The sequence below is a fragment of the Pelophylax lessonae genome (assembly GCF_965119305.1).
Source record: "Pelophylax lessonae genome assembly, chromosome: 1".
NCBI classification, from domain to species: Eukaryota; Metazoa; Chordata; class Amphibia; order Anura; family Ranidae; genus Pelophylax; species Pelophylax lessonae.
The window spans coordinates 538004666-538020952 of record NC_138768.1 but is presented as its reverse complement, the minus strand read 5'-3'; the positions used below and the strand labels follow the sequence as shown (position 1 = coordinate 538020952).

Below are 16287 nucleotides of genomic sequence, written 5' to 3'. Positions count from 1 at the left end.
ATATATATATATATGCGCATATATATATATATATATATATATATATATACATATATATATGCATATATATATATATATATATGCATATATGCATATATATATATATATATATATATATGCATATATATATATATATATATATATATATATATATATATAATACAAAATGTGTTTTGTGTTTTGTGCAACGTTTTTTTTTTTTTTTTTTTTTAATTTCCCTCCCTAGTCCCGCTCCCATGCAGCATTGCTGCTGCAGGGAACGGAACTAGGAAGTGATCAGACCGACGGAGGGACGGAGGAGCGGCGGGACTCTTCGCTGGCGATCTCAGCAATGAGAGATCATCGCTGGATCGCCAGGATAAGGTAAGAGAACACCGCTGCACTCTCTGCAATCCACCCCGAGCGTGACTTGGGGTTACCGCTCCTGATATGAAAAACCAACCCCGAGTCACGCTCGGGATTACCGCCTAGGAGGTTAACTTTAGCCTACATCTAAGGCCTCTTTCACACGATCCGCGATCCCCGCTGAGCCGGCGGATGACAGCTCCGTCTCCGCTTGCAGATCGGAGAGGGAGGTGTCTCAGCCCCCGCTGCCCTCTATGGGGGATCGGATGAGAGCGGCCTGCCTGTCCGCTCTCATCTGATCCGATCCGATCACTGAACGGATGGAAAAATAGGGTTTCCATCCGTACAGATTTCACGGACAGGATCGGACACGGTTGGCAGCGGGTGTCAGCGGAGGTGTCTCCGCTGACATCCGCTGCCCCATAGAGCTGCATGGAGGATCCGATCAGATCTGCCTAAAAAACTGACAGGCGGATCTGATCGGATCGCCCGTGTGAAAGGGCCCTAAAGGTATGTGAATGTTTCTTTGTTTTTTAATTACAGCTCATGCAACATTTAATACATTCTATAATGTTTACCTGATCAAACTTGAAATCAAGAACCCCTACACAGTAGACTCTTGCTCCCATATCCCGGGCTTTGTCAGCCTGTATTAAAAAAACAAAAATATTTCAATATAAAAGTGTTTTAAGTAGGCATATAGGAGAATCCATAGAACAAGCTAGCACTTACCTCCTTTACAGTAAGAATTGGGATCTGGTCAGAGAGCTTGCCATCCGTCAGGGCAATTATTATAGAAGCTGTACTTCTTCCTCCAGCTTCTTGAATCTGTTTATTGGCCTAAAAAATAAAACAATGTAAATATAGTTTACATACTTGGAAAGGTGGAATAAAGACACATGCAGTTCCACCTATGTGGGTGTCTGTGTGTGTATGTATTATGTCTCTATCACTTCTTATTTCCCTGTATATTGTGTTTGCTAAGATGCCCATCTAAAAGTTTTTTGTTTTTTTTTAATTAAAATACAATGTACAGTGCCTTGAAAAAGTATCCATGCCCCCTAAAATTGTCCACATTTTGTCATGTTATAACCAAAAACCTAAATGTATTTTATTGGTATTTTATGTGATAGACCAACACAAAGTAGAACATAATAGTAAAGTGAAAGGAAAATGATAAATGGTTTTCTAAATTTTTTACAAATAAGTATATGAAAAGTGTGGCATGCATTTGTATTCACCCCCCCCCCCTTTACTCTGATACCCATAACTAACATTTAGTGGAACAAATTGAAGAAGTCACCTAATTAGTAAATAGCAAAACCCCCTGTGTGTAATTTAATCTCAGTATAAATACAGTTGCTCTGTGATACCCTCAGAGGCCCTAGTGAACAAACAGCATCATGAAGACCAAGGAATACACCAGACAGGTCAGGGATACAGTTGTGGAGAAGTTTAAAGCAGGGTTAGGTTATAAAAAAAAATATTCCAAGCTTTGAACTTCTCACCGAACACTGTTCAATCCATCATCCAAAAATGGAAAGAGTATGGCACAACTGCAAACCTACCAAGACATGGCCATCCACCAAAACTGCCAGGCTGGACAAGGAGAGCATTAATCAGAGAAGCAGCCAATAGGCCCATTGTAACTCCGAAGGAGCTACAGAGATCCACAGCTCAGGTGGGAGAATCTGTCCAGCTATTAGTCGTGCACTCCACAAATCTGGCCTTTATGGAAAAGTGGCACTGGCAAGAAGAAAGCCATTGTTGAAAGAAAGCCATTAGAAGTCTCATTTGCACTTTGCAAGAAGCCATGTGGGGACACAGCAAACATGTGGAAGAAGGTGCTCTGGTCAGATGAGATCAACATTTTAGTTTTTGAGCCCAAAAGCAAAATGCTGTGTTGTGAAAAACTAATACTTCACATCACCCTGAACACACCATCCCTACTGTGAAATATGGTGGTGGCAGAGTCATGTTGTGGGAATGCTTTTCTTCAGCAGGGACAGGGAAGCTGACCAGAGTTTACGGGAAGATGAATGGAGCCAAATATAGGGCAGTCTTAGAAGAAAACCTGTTAGAGTCTGCCAAAGACTTGAGACTGGGGCAGAGGTTCACCTTCCAGCAGAACAAGGACCCTAAACATACAGCCAGAGATTAAATAGAATGGTTTAGATCAATGCATATCTATGTGTTAGAATAGCCCAGTAAAAGTCCAGACCAAAATCCAATTGAGAATCTGTGGCAAAGTTGAAAATTGCAGTTCACAGACACTCTCCATCCAATCTGACAGAGCTTGAGCTATTTTGCAAGGAAGAATGGGCATAAATGTCACTTTCTAGATGTGCAAAGCTGGCAGAGACATACCCAGAAAGACTGGCATCTGTAATTGCAGTGAAAGGTGGTTCTACAAAGTATTGAGTGGGGCTGAATACAAATGCATGCCACACTTTTCAGATATTTATTTGTAAAAAAATGTAAAAACTATTTATCATTTTTCCTTCCACTTCACAATTATGTGCCACTTTGTGTTGGTATATCCCAATAAAATACATTTTTTTTCCAGATAATTGAGGCTCTCTCACTGCTCTAAGGATACAAATGTTTGAATGTCTGAAAACGTATCAGACAGTCTGCTTCCTAGTATTACAGACCCGCTTTATTGGCCATCATCTGACTCAGAGTCTTCTTTAATTTATGATTATCCAACTATTTGTAGCTGCTCCCCTGATTTTGTATTTTCACAACAATCCACCTTCCATATTGCCACCCAGTGTGGGCAAAAAGGGGCAAAAGCAGGCACTGAAATACATTTTTTGTCCCACCTTTAGTGCTTATGGGTCCCAAATGCATGCACTGATATCATATTCCAGCAATGGCCAAGAACAATCACCAGCTGGGTGCTGGAATGGTTGCATTGCAGCTGGCTATAGACTGCATTTGATGGGTTGCTGGGTTGCAAGTACTGGGTTGCAAGTACTTTTCTTAATAATGGCACATTTATGTAAGAAAAGTTGCAATGTCTTAAACTTTTGCCTTGGAAATCCCCAATCTATTGGGTCTACAGAGCCCAGTCTGGATATTGCAAAAGGCATATGCAAATTTTTACTGTGTCTTCATTTTATAAAAGAAGAAAAAAAACAAGTCCTAATTAATAACAGGCTGTCATTCAATGCAGAAATATAGTCTGCGATCTGCTCTGTATTAAAAAGGTATGACGCAGCCACCAGATGCTGTGCATCTATATTTAGAACCCTACATAAGGAATAAAAACCACATGTCTCACTAGTACAATTGCTGATTCACAGATCATTCTGCACTTATTTGTACTGATCATTCACAAAATGGCCAGAATATGGAGCTTTTTGACATACTACACAGTGGAGGCCAAACATTTTGTGAGACTTTTCATTACTACATTATGCAATACACATGTTTAAATATCTTGATGGCATATCCATAGAAGGAATCGTTTTTTGTGAGTGTGACATTGCTGACCTGGCTCAAATGGGTTTATTTTATAATACCATATCAACAGAGTCATGTACCATGTTAGATATTGATAAAAGCATACATTTAGGAGTTTATATAATACATTTTGTTGGCATTGGCATGAAAACATCAATTTACTTTCTCCTATAAAGCTTACAGTCTTGCCCTGTTATTTGGGCATAATAATTGTGCAGTGTATCAAAGTAGAAAATTTGTAGTTTAAGTAATAGCCTTTATTAACTAACTCAAAATGTGCATGTTGTATTTCAACACACTTAAAGGTTCTTCATCATACTTTATGCAATGCAGTGATAAACCACATATTTATTCAAGGAACAACAATACATACAGCCAAGTACAAGTGTTCTCTTTGTGACATTCAAGTGGCTTTAGTCATTGTGAAATTTACAGACAAAGCTAAAGCTGGCCATACACCACTAGAATTTAAATAAAAATTGTTTGTTTTCAGAATGTTCATTTCATGTTCTATTAGTGGGGTCAAATCATGATATGATGGTAATGAAAGTGTGTTTGGAATGTTATATATTAGGTTATAGTAAACAGTTCATTGGAGTGGAAGAAAAATGCAAGGATCCAGCAAGAAAGGTGAGAGTCCGTCCACTGGGGTGTTTTTTTGGAAGGTTGTGAGTGTATAGTTGATTGAATCTCCATTTTTTATATTTTTGTGAATATATATTTGGGACTTTCCAGCACTGACTACCATCTGCCAAATTAGCAAATTAGCACTTTGTTAATTTTTTTGATTATGAAAGACTTGTATGGGACTTTTCTGAACTGTTTATATATATATATATATATATATATATATATCTATATCTATATATAGATATATAAATATATATAGAGCACTTTTCGTACAACAACATCATTTGCTCACAGGGCCGGCTCTACCATGGGTCTCCTTGGGTCCATTGGGCCCAGGTGGCACTTTAGCTACTTCTGGACCGCAAGGATTTGCCCCATTAATGACCAGGCCCTATTTTGCGATTCGGCACTATGTTACTTTAACGGACAATTGCGCTGTTGTGCAATGCTGTACCCAAATTAAATTTAGGTCCTTTTTTTTCCACAAATAGAGCTTTCTTTTGGTGGTATTTGATCACCTATGCGATTTTTATTTTTTGCGCTATAAACAAAAAAAGAGCGACAATTTTGAAAAAAAAAACAATATTTTTCACATTCTGCTATATGACACTCTCAAAAAAAAAATGTAAAAATCAAACTTTTTTAACATTTTAGGCCAATTTGTTTTCTGCTACATATTTTTGGTAAAAAAAAAATAAAAAATCGCAATAAGCGTATTTTGTTCTAACTACGGGAAAGATTTATGTCATTTTTTAATGTTTTTTTTTTTTTTTTTTTTACTAGTAATGGCGGCGATCTACGATTTTTTGTGGGACTGCTACATTGCAGCTAACGGCTAACGGATCAGACCCCTAACTGACATTTTTTACACTTTTAGGGGTACCAGTGACATTACTACCGTAATCAGTGCTGAAAATATGCACTGTTACTGTAATAATGACACTGACAGGGAAGGGGTTAACAGTATAGGTGATCAAGGGGTTAAATGTGACCCTAGGAGAGTGATTCTAACTGTATGGGGGTTAAAATGATCACAGAGACATGCGATCCTATATAGCAGGATCACATGAGCCCTGTGATCATTTCAGGGAGAAGGACAGTCGGCCGTCCTTCGCTCTCAGCTGGGAGCGATCGCGGGTGTTAGGCGTGTTGGAGCCATTGACACCCGCAGCGGCTTCCCCCTAGCTGCCTTCAGGCGTGCGACGTAGAACTACGTCACTTTGCCTGTAGGAGCCAGACTACCGCAGTAAATATACTGCAGGCGGTCGGCAATCGGTTAAGAGGGACTGCAAAATACCATCCATTGCAGTGCTAACACTCTAGACTCGAAACTGTGCATGCCCAGTTCCGGAGCCAGCCAACAGTTTCCGATGATCATTCCGACTCTGAGTGCTTCTGCTGCTTTTGTGTCCTTCCCCTTGCCCTGCGCACCTTATTTGACTTCATCTCTGAGAAACTCCTTTCTGATATTGCTCCACTATTTTTTGCCACAGCATTGGGGGAATTGGTGATCCTCTGCCCATCTTGACTCCTGAGAGACAATGCCATTCTCAGAGGGTCTTTTTATACTCAATCATGTTGCCAATTGACCTAATAAGTTGCAAATTGGTCCTCCAGCCGTTCCTTATTTGTACATTTACTTTTCCGGCCTCTTATTGCTACCTGTCCCAAATTTTTTGAAAAGTGTAGCTCTCATGAAATCCAAAATGAGCCAATATTTGGCATGACATTTCAAAATGTCTCACTTTCAACATTTGATATGTTATCTATATTATATTGTGAATGAAATATAAGTTTACGAGGTTTGTAAATTAGTCAAATCCTTTTTTACTCACAATTTGTACAGCGTCCCAACTTTTTTAAACTCGGGTTTGTATTTGATTATTTATTTGCTTGATAGTCTTAAGGTGTTTATTATGTATATATTTTTATCTGAATAAGTAGTGGGCACATTTGGTGTGGCAGAGCTCTGGTGTATTTTTATTTGTTTTTAATGGAAAGACAGAGTGATGGAGTGATGAGGGAGGGAGATGGAAAGAGTGAGGCGTGAGTAACGGATGGAGGAATAGATTGGGGGACAGAGAGACGGATAGATGAAGGAATGGAGTAAGGTATAGAGGGATGGTGAGAGAGACAGTGAAATTGAGTGATGGAAAAAGGATACAGGGATGGGGTGATGGAGTTATGGAAAGATAGAGGGAGAGAGAGGATAATAGAGGGATGAAAGTGATAGCGAATAGAAAGGGTGGAGGGATATAAGACACAAGGATTGTTTGATGGACAGTATGATGGAGGGATGGAGTAAGAGATAAAAGGATGGAGACATGGAAAGATGAAAGGAGGGATAGAGTAAAGGAGGGATGAGAGTTATGGAGGGTGAAGAGGTTGGAGGGACCTACAACAGAGGGATGGTAGGATGTACAGTTGGATGGAGTGATGGAGACAGTAGGTAATGGAGAGCTGGAGACAGGACGGAGACAGGAGGTGATGGAGGGATGGAGACAGGAGGGGATGTAGGGATGGAGACAGGAGGTGATGATGTGGGTGGAGACAGGAGGTGATGTGGGGGTGGAGACAGGAGGTGATGTGGGGGGATGGAGACAAGAGGTGATGGAGACAAGAGGTGAAGGAGGAATGGAGACAGGAGTGATAGAGTAGTGGAGCCAGGTGGTTATGGAGGGATGGAGTGATGGAGATAGTAGGTAATGGAGAGATGGAGACAGAAGGTGATGGTTGATGGAGGCAGGAGGTGACGGTGGGATGGAGACAGGAGGTGAAGAAGAGATTGAGACAGGAGGTGAAGGAGGGATGGAGACAGAAGGTGAAGGAGTGATGGGGACAGGAGGTGATGGAGTGATGGAGACAAGAGGTGAAGAAGGGATGGAGTGATGGAGACAGGAGGTGAAGGAGGGATGGAATGATGGAGACAGGAGGTGAAGGAGGGATGGAGACAGGAGGTAAAGTAGTGATGGAGACAGGCGGTAAACGAGCGATGGAGACAGGAGGTGATGGAGACAGGAGATGAAGGAGGGATGGAGTGATGGAGACAGGAGGTGATGGAGTGATGGAAATAGGAAGTGAAGGAGGGATGGAGTGATGAAGACAGGAGGTGAAGGAGGGAAGGAGTGATGGAGGCAGGAGGTGATGGAGACAGGAAGTGAAGGAGGGATGGAGTGATGGAGAGAATAGGTAAAGGAGTAATGGAGACAGGAGGTGATGAAGTGATGGAGACAGAAGGTGGTAAAGGGATGCTAAGTATAGAGCACCTGATGTGAAGTGGGGGTGCTGTTGCATGTATATTTGACCTCCTGTTAAATTTAATTTTAGTTTGACTTATCATGATATAAAATAATGAAAGTGGGGGCCTTTTGATAGGCGTGATTTTTTTTTTTGGGGGGGGGGGGGGGGTAGAGGGGGCAGCATTTCATTCTTGGACCCAGGCAGCACCATATCTTGGACCAGCCCTGTTTGCTCATGAACTGTGACATTTTGGAATTTGTGGAACTGGAGATGTGGTTAAAATTTTCCAACATTTTATAAATATCTTTAAATAAATTTGATTGTGTATTACAATTGATGTTTAACATGAAAATTATTGTATTATTCATATGCAATTTAAATAGACAAGTAGAGTTTTAATTTAGTTTAAGTGCAACACAACTTGGTTATCTGTTTATGGTGATTTTTTCACTTAGTTTCTATCGTTAGTTTTATTGTGTACAGATATTTATTGATATTCTTATGGTTGGTAAATTATTTGTATGCACTTTATGTAGATAGGTAGAGTTTTTTTTATCTTAGTTAGGTAAGGAATAAATCTGTGTATTATCTATTAGCAATATATATTTATTTTCTTAGTACTAGCAGCTAGATAGGTTTAAAACAATGTACATAGTTGTTGTGTCACTGCTGATAAAACATGAAACCCAAATGTTTTTTTTTTCTTCATTATTCAGTGTGAATAAATCAGTGATCATTGTCATTATCACAATTCAGAATTGTAAAAGTTTTCCTAAATACTTACTAGCATAAAGCCTTCATGCATGTATGTTTCACCTGCAGGTTTTACTTTACTCAAATCTTCAAGTCCCTTTGTGATTTTGGCCCTGCAAAAAAGTTAGAAAGGTATCATTCAAGTTAGAAAAGGTATAGGTTTAATGCAGTGACTAAAAAAAAGGCTGCCCTTATTGGAAGATTTACCCTCCATATATCTCCAAGACAAATAAAGAGGGAGAAACTACCCAGCAGAGATAACAACATTTAGTTTTTAGGCACAATTTAGAGTGTTACTAAACCCAGGACCCTGTATTCACTATATCGGGTCTCCCACACTGCACCGAACATGGCAATGCAATTATTTTAGTAAATATAAACTGCTAAATACCTTTTTTTTTCATCATCAGTATAAAGCAGTCTTGTGACTTCTATCAGAGTCTGGTTAAAGCTTGTAAGATAAGTTTTCATTCTCCTCTGATTGTCCTATTAGGCTGCAAGGCCCCTGACCCTCTGTCTGGACAGTGCTGATTGGCCCTGTGCTGATCACATGCACCCTCCCAAGAAAAAAAAATATCTCTAGCAATACACACCAAACTGACATGTGCAGAGTGACTCCAAAGGCTGTGTCTTATAAGGAGGGGACAGTGGAAGGAGGAGAGGATCAAAACAGCCTTTTTACACAATGCAGAAGATTAACCCCCTAGGTTCCACAGTGAGTATAACAAGCATGCTTTACTGCATATACACTCTGATTTTACTATTGTGGGTTTAGTAATACTTTAATGCATCTTTGAAAAAAATTTGCAAGTTAAATATTTTTGGAGGAACTGTTAAAAAAAGAAATATTCATGTTTTTAGCTTGCCTAATAGGTGTTTATCTCTAATTTGACACCATATTGGACATTACAGGTACGCAGTATGATCACTGGTCTCAACCGCTTTCATTAGTTAAAATGGCCACTTAAGTGATCCTTGTAATCATAGTCATTAAGACTATGGGGGAGATTTCCTAAAATTGGCACACAGAATATGGTTCAGCTGTGCATAGTAACCAATCAGCTTCTAGGTTTTAGTAGGCTTAAATGAAAAGGCTAAAAGCTAGAAGCTGATTGGTTACTTTGTACAGCTGCACCAGATTCTGTGTGCACCAGTTTTAGTAAATCTCCCATTGTAAGTCAAGCTGAGATCGCCATGCTGTCATGTAGCATTGATGGCATAACATAGTAATTTCAGTATTGCATACATGGGGAAAATACACTGGAATACTGGAATTGTGGATGCTTTTCTAGTATGAGGTTTTTTATGTGTATAGTTACAATGTACGTCTAGCCAAATAGCCAGATCCTTGTTTTTTTTTTTTTAACTAACTACTGACTGTCCCGGTGGCAATGTTGTCATCACAGAAATTGTGGGAAAATCATCAATAGAAAATTGAAGGGTTAAATAATAAAAGGTGTTGGGGGTTCCAGCATTTCCCTGTTCTACTAAAAGAAAAAAAATGCTATCGCTTTTCCTGATGGAGATTTTTCCTAACTTCCTGTCTTGGTGACAATGTTGTGACCAGCACAGGAAGTGATGGCAAATCTCCCTGACAACAATACAAACCTGACAGAAAATAAATATTCTTTCAACACTCTAAATTATAAGGGTTTGACTGGCAGTGCAAAAAAGATACCATCATTTTAAAGTAACAATTAGTGTCTTTGGACAAGAAAAAAAATGAATTTGCACAAATATTACTGCATCACAAATTGAAGGTTCTGGCTTCTGGCACACCATTTTTATGTAGTTTTGTGCACAGATGTTTCTATGTATCAACTGAATTGCTAAATGTCTGGAAAAATATTTGTTGAAGCTGCCTCAAAACTGCCCGCCAACGTTAGGCTGGATTGATCTGGCAGACAATGGAATTTGCTATGTATTAATTAAAGTATTTTATGCAGTGTACATATTTTGTTTTGCGTCTAGGAAATGTAGTATTTTGACATTATTTTTTTCATAAAATGAACATAAATATAATTTGACCAGAAACTCTGAAAATTAATTAAAAAAGCTACCGACAATTTGTTTTACTAAATAGTAATACTAAATAGTAGCAGTATGTCCCATGATACAGTTCACTTAAAAAATAACATTCCAATTTCCAAGCACACCAGTAAAGACTATTGTTGACTGAAGAATGACAAAAACATTATTTTGATGCAGCAAGTATTCATTTGGTGCAGTAACCTATGAAAACTTAATGAAGTGAAATAAAATTTGATTGGTTCCTTTGGATCACATGGTTTTCCTGCCATTGCGTCACTAAATAGGTCACAAAGTAGATTTCAAAATTAAACTGTGTAGACAATGGGGTTGGTTTACTATTGTGGCAAAGTGAATGTTTATTAGGCAGAGGGAAAGCTCATTTTGCAGAGTAGGTTGAAGGTGTGTTCATTTTAACCACTTCTGGTCCGGAAGATTTTCCCCCTTAATGACCAGCTCATTTTTTGAGATTCAGCACTGCGTTAATTTAACAGGTAATTGCACGCTGTACCAAAATAAAATTGACGTCCTTTTTTTCCTACAAATAGAGCTTTCTTTTGTTGGTATTTGATCACCTGTGTGATTTTTATTTTTTGCGCTATAAACAAAAAAGAGCAACAATTCTGAAATAAAAATATATTTTTTATAAATATTCTTTCTGCTATATAACATTCCCCCAAAAAAAAAAAATGTAAAAATCATATTTTTTTTATCATTGTAAACCAATGTTATTCTGCTACATATTTTTGGTAAAAAAAATCCCAATAAGCGTATTTTGATTGGTTTGCATAAAATGTATAGCGTCTAAAAACAAGGGGAAAAATGAATGTCATTTTTATTTATTTATTTAATTTTTTACTAGTAATGGCGGCGACCTGCGATTTTTAGCAGGACTGTGACATTGCAGCGGACAGATGCCTAAGTGACATTTTTGACACTTTTGGGGGACCAGTGACATTACTACAGTAATCAGTGCTAAAAATATGCACTGTTACTGTAATAATGACACTGGCAGGGAAGGAACGCAGGGACGATCAAAGGGTTAAATGTGAGCCTAGGGGGTGTATTCCAACTGTGGGGGGATGGGATAGTGAAATCAATACAGAGACCTGTGTTCCTAAATAGGAGGATCACTGGCGCTCTGTGCTGATTCCTGAGAGAACAACGGTCTGCTGTGTTTACAACAGCAGACTGTAGTTTTCTCCTAATGGGGAGCAATCGCGGGTGCCTGGCGGCAATAGCGGCGACGGCCCTGTGGATTGGCTTTCCCACTGGCGAGTGGGCGTGCGTGGCTCTGGCGGCGCACACCCTCAGGATCGCTCCCACAAACCTCCGTACAGGTACATTGATTCATGGAAACCTGCCGACCCACTGCCAGTTAACTGCGGCAGCTGGTTGGCAAGTGGTTAAAGAATGCACAGTGCTACTTTGTCCACTAAGGTAAGAGACCATTTACTTTACAAAGTGAAGATTTACTATTAATTATTAAATCAGCTCAGTAGTCTTGCAATGTAATAAGGAGCAACAAAGCAAACCATTGCTTAGCACTGCAGAAGCAAAAGAAGAGCCAAAAGAATAAATATGGCGGTCCCATTGCATATACATAATTACAATGTACACATTAAGAAAACAACTTTTTACATGCTCTATAAAAAAACTAAAAACTTTACACCGATCAGTCATGACTTTTAATTACTGGTTAAGTGAATAACATTGTTTATCTTGTTACAATGGCATCTGACAGTCAGTGGGATATACTAAGCAAGTAAACATGTTGTCCCTGAAGTTTATGCATTGAAAGCAGAAAAAATGTGCATCATAATTTGTTGTATAGACCGGTCAGAGTGCCCATGCTGACCCAGGTCCACAGCTAAAAGAGCCCACAGTAGGCATGTGAGCATCATAACTTGACCGCAGAGCAATAAAAGAAGGTGTTCTGGTTTGATAAACCATGTTCTCTTTTACCACGTTGTACATCATGTGGATGGCCAGGTGCATTTTCTTGCTTACCTTTGGAAGTGATGGCACTAGAATGCAATATGAGAAGAAGGCAAGCCGACGGAGGCAGTGTGATGCTTTGGGCAATGTTCTGCTGGGAAACATTGCAGTATGAGAAGAAGGCAAGCCGGTGGAGGCAGTGTGATGCTTTGGGCAATGTTCTGCTGGGAAACATTGCAGTATGAGAAGAAGGCAAGCCGGTGGAGGCAGTGTAATGCTTTGGGCAATGTTCTGCTGGGAAACATTGCAGTATGAGAAGAAGGCAAACCGGTGGAGGCAGTGTAATGCTTTGGGCAATGTTCTGCTGGGAAACATTGCAGTATGAGAAGAAGGCAAACCGGCGGAGGCAGTGTGATGCTTTGGGCAATGTTCTGCTGGGAAACATTGCAGTATGAGAAGAAGGCAAACCGGCGGAGGCAGTGTGATGCTTTGGGAAATGTTCTGCTGGGAAACATTGCAGTACAGGAAGAAAGCAAGCCGGTGGAAGCAGTGTGATGCTCTGGGCAATGTTCTGCAGGCACATACCACCTACCCAAATATTGTTTCTTATCAAATACACATCTTCATGGAAATGATATTACCCGCTAGCAGCGATCTCTTTCAGCAGGATAGTGCACCCTACCACACCACAACAATCGTTCAAGAATGGTTTAAGGAACACAACGGTTTGAGGTGTTGCATTGGCCTCCAAATTCTCCAGATCTCAATACAATTAAGCATTTGTGATATATGCTAAAAAAACAAGTCCAATCCATGGAGGCCTTACCTCGCAACTTACAGGACATAAAGGATCCGCTATTTGTGCTTGGTGCCTGATACCAAAGCATACCTTTAGAGGTCTGGTGGTGTCCATGCCCCGATGGGTTAGGCATGTTTTGGCGCTAAAAGGGGGACCTTCTCAATATTAAATGGTTGGTAATAAAGTTATGGCTGATCAATAAATATATTTCCTTTAGGCACAAGATGATTGGTTGCATTTCCTGTAAGTATCCCAAGTCTAAAGTAGAATGCTTTGCATAACATCAGCAAGAGTTAGGATTTCTGTGTAGCTTTTATTGATGTCTGCATGAAGATCTTTTCCCTCACTGCCGTTCTGAATGATAGGAAGTGAAAGGAAATCTCCCTAAAGTGAGAATAAATCTTATCTTTGAAATCTATCACCTGAACCGGTGTCCTCTGATGTGTAACAATGCCCGAAGATTCCTCTCACATATTTTTCTGTTGAAAGCTGTAGACATCTGGGCTTCCCTTACATTCTGCGCTGGAGACAACAGTCGCCAGGACAGCAAATGAGAAGCTATTTTTTTCAGACGAGCTACAGACAGCAGTAAAAGTTTGATAGAGGTTCTGATTTTTCCACATTTTTTACTTTAATTTTCAATTTTGTATAATTTGTACTTTTGACTGTCATTTTTTTCCCATCCTTTCCAATTGCTGCAAAGTTTGAGAGAGTCATAATAACATGAGTGATAATAACTTGTTGCTGAACATAAACACTTCTCCCATCTTATCAATGAGCAATACTTTCTCATACAGTCCTATATTACAGGACATTAGCATAACTGATGGGATGTGATAAAACATTACTGCTGGTTCTGTGCATATTATTGAACATAATAGACTATACTTAACATGTCTGTCAATGTTATTATTTTGTCCTTTTAATTTCTCTCCTAAATTTGAATTTATATGTGCAGCTTTTTGCTAGACACAAGGTTCACTTGAAAGCCTCACACATTTACGCTAGACAACCTTGGTTTCTATGGATCAATGGTTTCCAAAGACAAGGATATGGGTATCTGAAGGTCCCTTGATGGATTTCTTGCCAGTATGCTGCTATTTTGGCTGGCACAGATGAAAAGGATTTCTAAATATCTGTACTGAAGGCTGAAACCTAATATTTTTTTAAAAAAGGGCAAGACTGCACTGTCTTTACTAATACATTTAGGACATCTATACAAGGCTTTACAAATTTTTTTTGTGCTTTTTTTACACATGCAACCAAAAAGGCAATTAAATAAATTTGAGGGCTTACCTCCTTTTGAAAATACTAGTTGTATGGCTGTCATTGGCTGCAATTGCCTTGAACAAGCACATAGCTCAAGATATAAAGAGTAAGGTTAGAGCTTTCTTGTACAAGGAGAAAGCAAAAAGCAGTGCCTACTAGGTGTAGCATATACAATTTATTGAGAGATAAAAGGTAATGCACTCACAAAAATAAAAGGTTAGCAAGCATGATACATGTAGATATTGTCATCTGCTAGGTCTCTCTAGGCTTGTAATGGGTGATCGAGGCCGCTGTAGCAATGCGCTGATGGCTGTCAGCATCTTCGGGCAAGCAGTGGTGTTTCCACAGTCCGGGTCCATGCAGAGGCACGGGTGACGTCACATCCGTCTGAGAAGAAGACAGAAGGAGCACGCTTTTGGAGCATGAATGCTCCTTCATCAGGTTCACTGCTCTGCATACTACATTCAAATTATTCAGAAATAATTAACCACTTGACCTTTGGAAGATTAACCCCTTGTCATGACCAGGCCATTTTTTAAGATACGGCACTGCATTACTTTAACTGACAATCGTGCGACGCTGTACCCAAAAAAAATGATGTCCTTTTTCCCCCCACAAATACAGCTTTCCTTTGGTGGTATTTGATCACCTCTGCAATTTTTTTATTTTGCTATAAACAAAAAAGAACAACAATCTTGGAAAAAAAATACACATATATATATATATATATATATATATATATATATATATATATATATATATATATATACAGTGGGTACGGAAAGTATTCAGACCCCCTTAAATTTTTCACTCTTTGTTATATTGCAGCCATTTGCTAAAATCATTTAGGTTCATTCTTCTTCCTCATGAATGTACACATAGCACCCCATACTGACAGAAAAACACAGAATTGTTGCCATTGTTGCAGATTTATTAAAAAACAAACAAACTGAACTATCACATGGTCCTAAGTATTCAGACCCTTTGCTGTGACACTCATATATTTAACTCAGGTGCTTTCCATTTCTTCTGATCATCCTTGAGATGGTTCTACACCTTCATTTGAGTCCAGCTGTGTTTGATTATACTGATTGGACTTGATTAGGAAAGCCACACACCTGTCTATATAAGACCTTCCAGATCACAATGCATGTCAGAGCAAATGAGAATCATTAGGGTCAAAGGGACTGCCTGAAGAGCTCAGAGACAGAATTGTGGCAAGGCACAGATCTGGCCAAGGTTACAAAAAGATTCCTGCTGCACTTAAGGTTCCTAAGAGCACAGTGGCCTCCATAATCCTCAAATGGAAGACGTTTGGGACGACCAGAACCCTTCCTAGAGCTGGCCGTCCGGCCAAACTGAGCTATCGGGGGAGAAGAGCCTTGGTGAGAGAGGTAAAGAAGAATCCAAAGATCACTGTGGCTGAGATCCATAGATGCAGTCAGGAGATGGGAGAAAGTTGTAGAAAGTCAACCATCACTGCAGCCCTCCACCAGTCGGGGCTTTATGGCAGAGTGGCCCGACGGAAGCCTCTCCTGAGTGTAAGACACATGAAAGCCCGCATGGAGTTTGCTAAAAAACACCTGAAGGACTCCAAGATGGTGAGAAATAAGATTCTCTGGTCTGATGAGACCAAAATAGAACTTTTTGGCCTTAATTCTAAGCGGTATGTGTGGAGAAAACCAGGCACTGCTCATCACCTGTCCAATACAGTCCCAACAGTGAAGCATGGTGGTGGCAGCATCATGCTGTGGGGGTGTTTTTCAGCTGCAGGGACAGGACGACTGGTTGCAATTGAGGGAAAGATGAATGCGGCC

General features: G+C 39.7%; 1 protein-coding gene across 2 annotated transcripts in view; it reads right to left on the bottom strand.

The window, feature by feature from the left end:
- The window catches only part of ANTXR2 (ANTXR cell adhesion molecule 2), a 370587-nt gene that overhangs the window by 223845 nt on the left and 130455 nt on the right, over positions 1–16287 (bottom strand). For both annotated transcript variants that reach the window (XM_082263608.1, XM_082263607.1), the window contains exons 5-7: positions 8468–8549; positions 1078–1185; positions 924–992 (exon numbers count right to left, since the gene is read on the bottom strand). In XM_082263608.1, coding sequence (XP_082119734.1) covers positions 924–992; positions 1078–1185; positions 8468–8549 — 259 coding nt within the window. The remainder of the gene's footprint in view (positions 1–923; positions 993–1077; positions 1186–8467; positions 8550–16287) is intronic.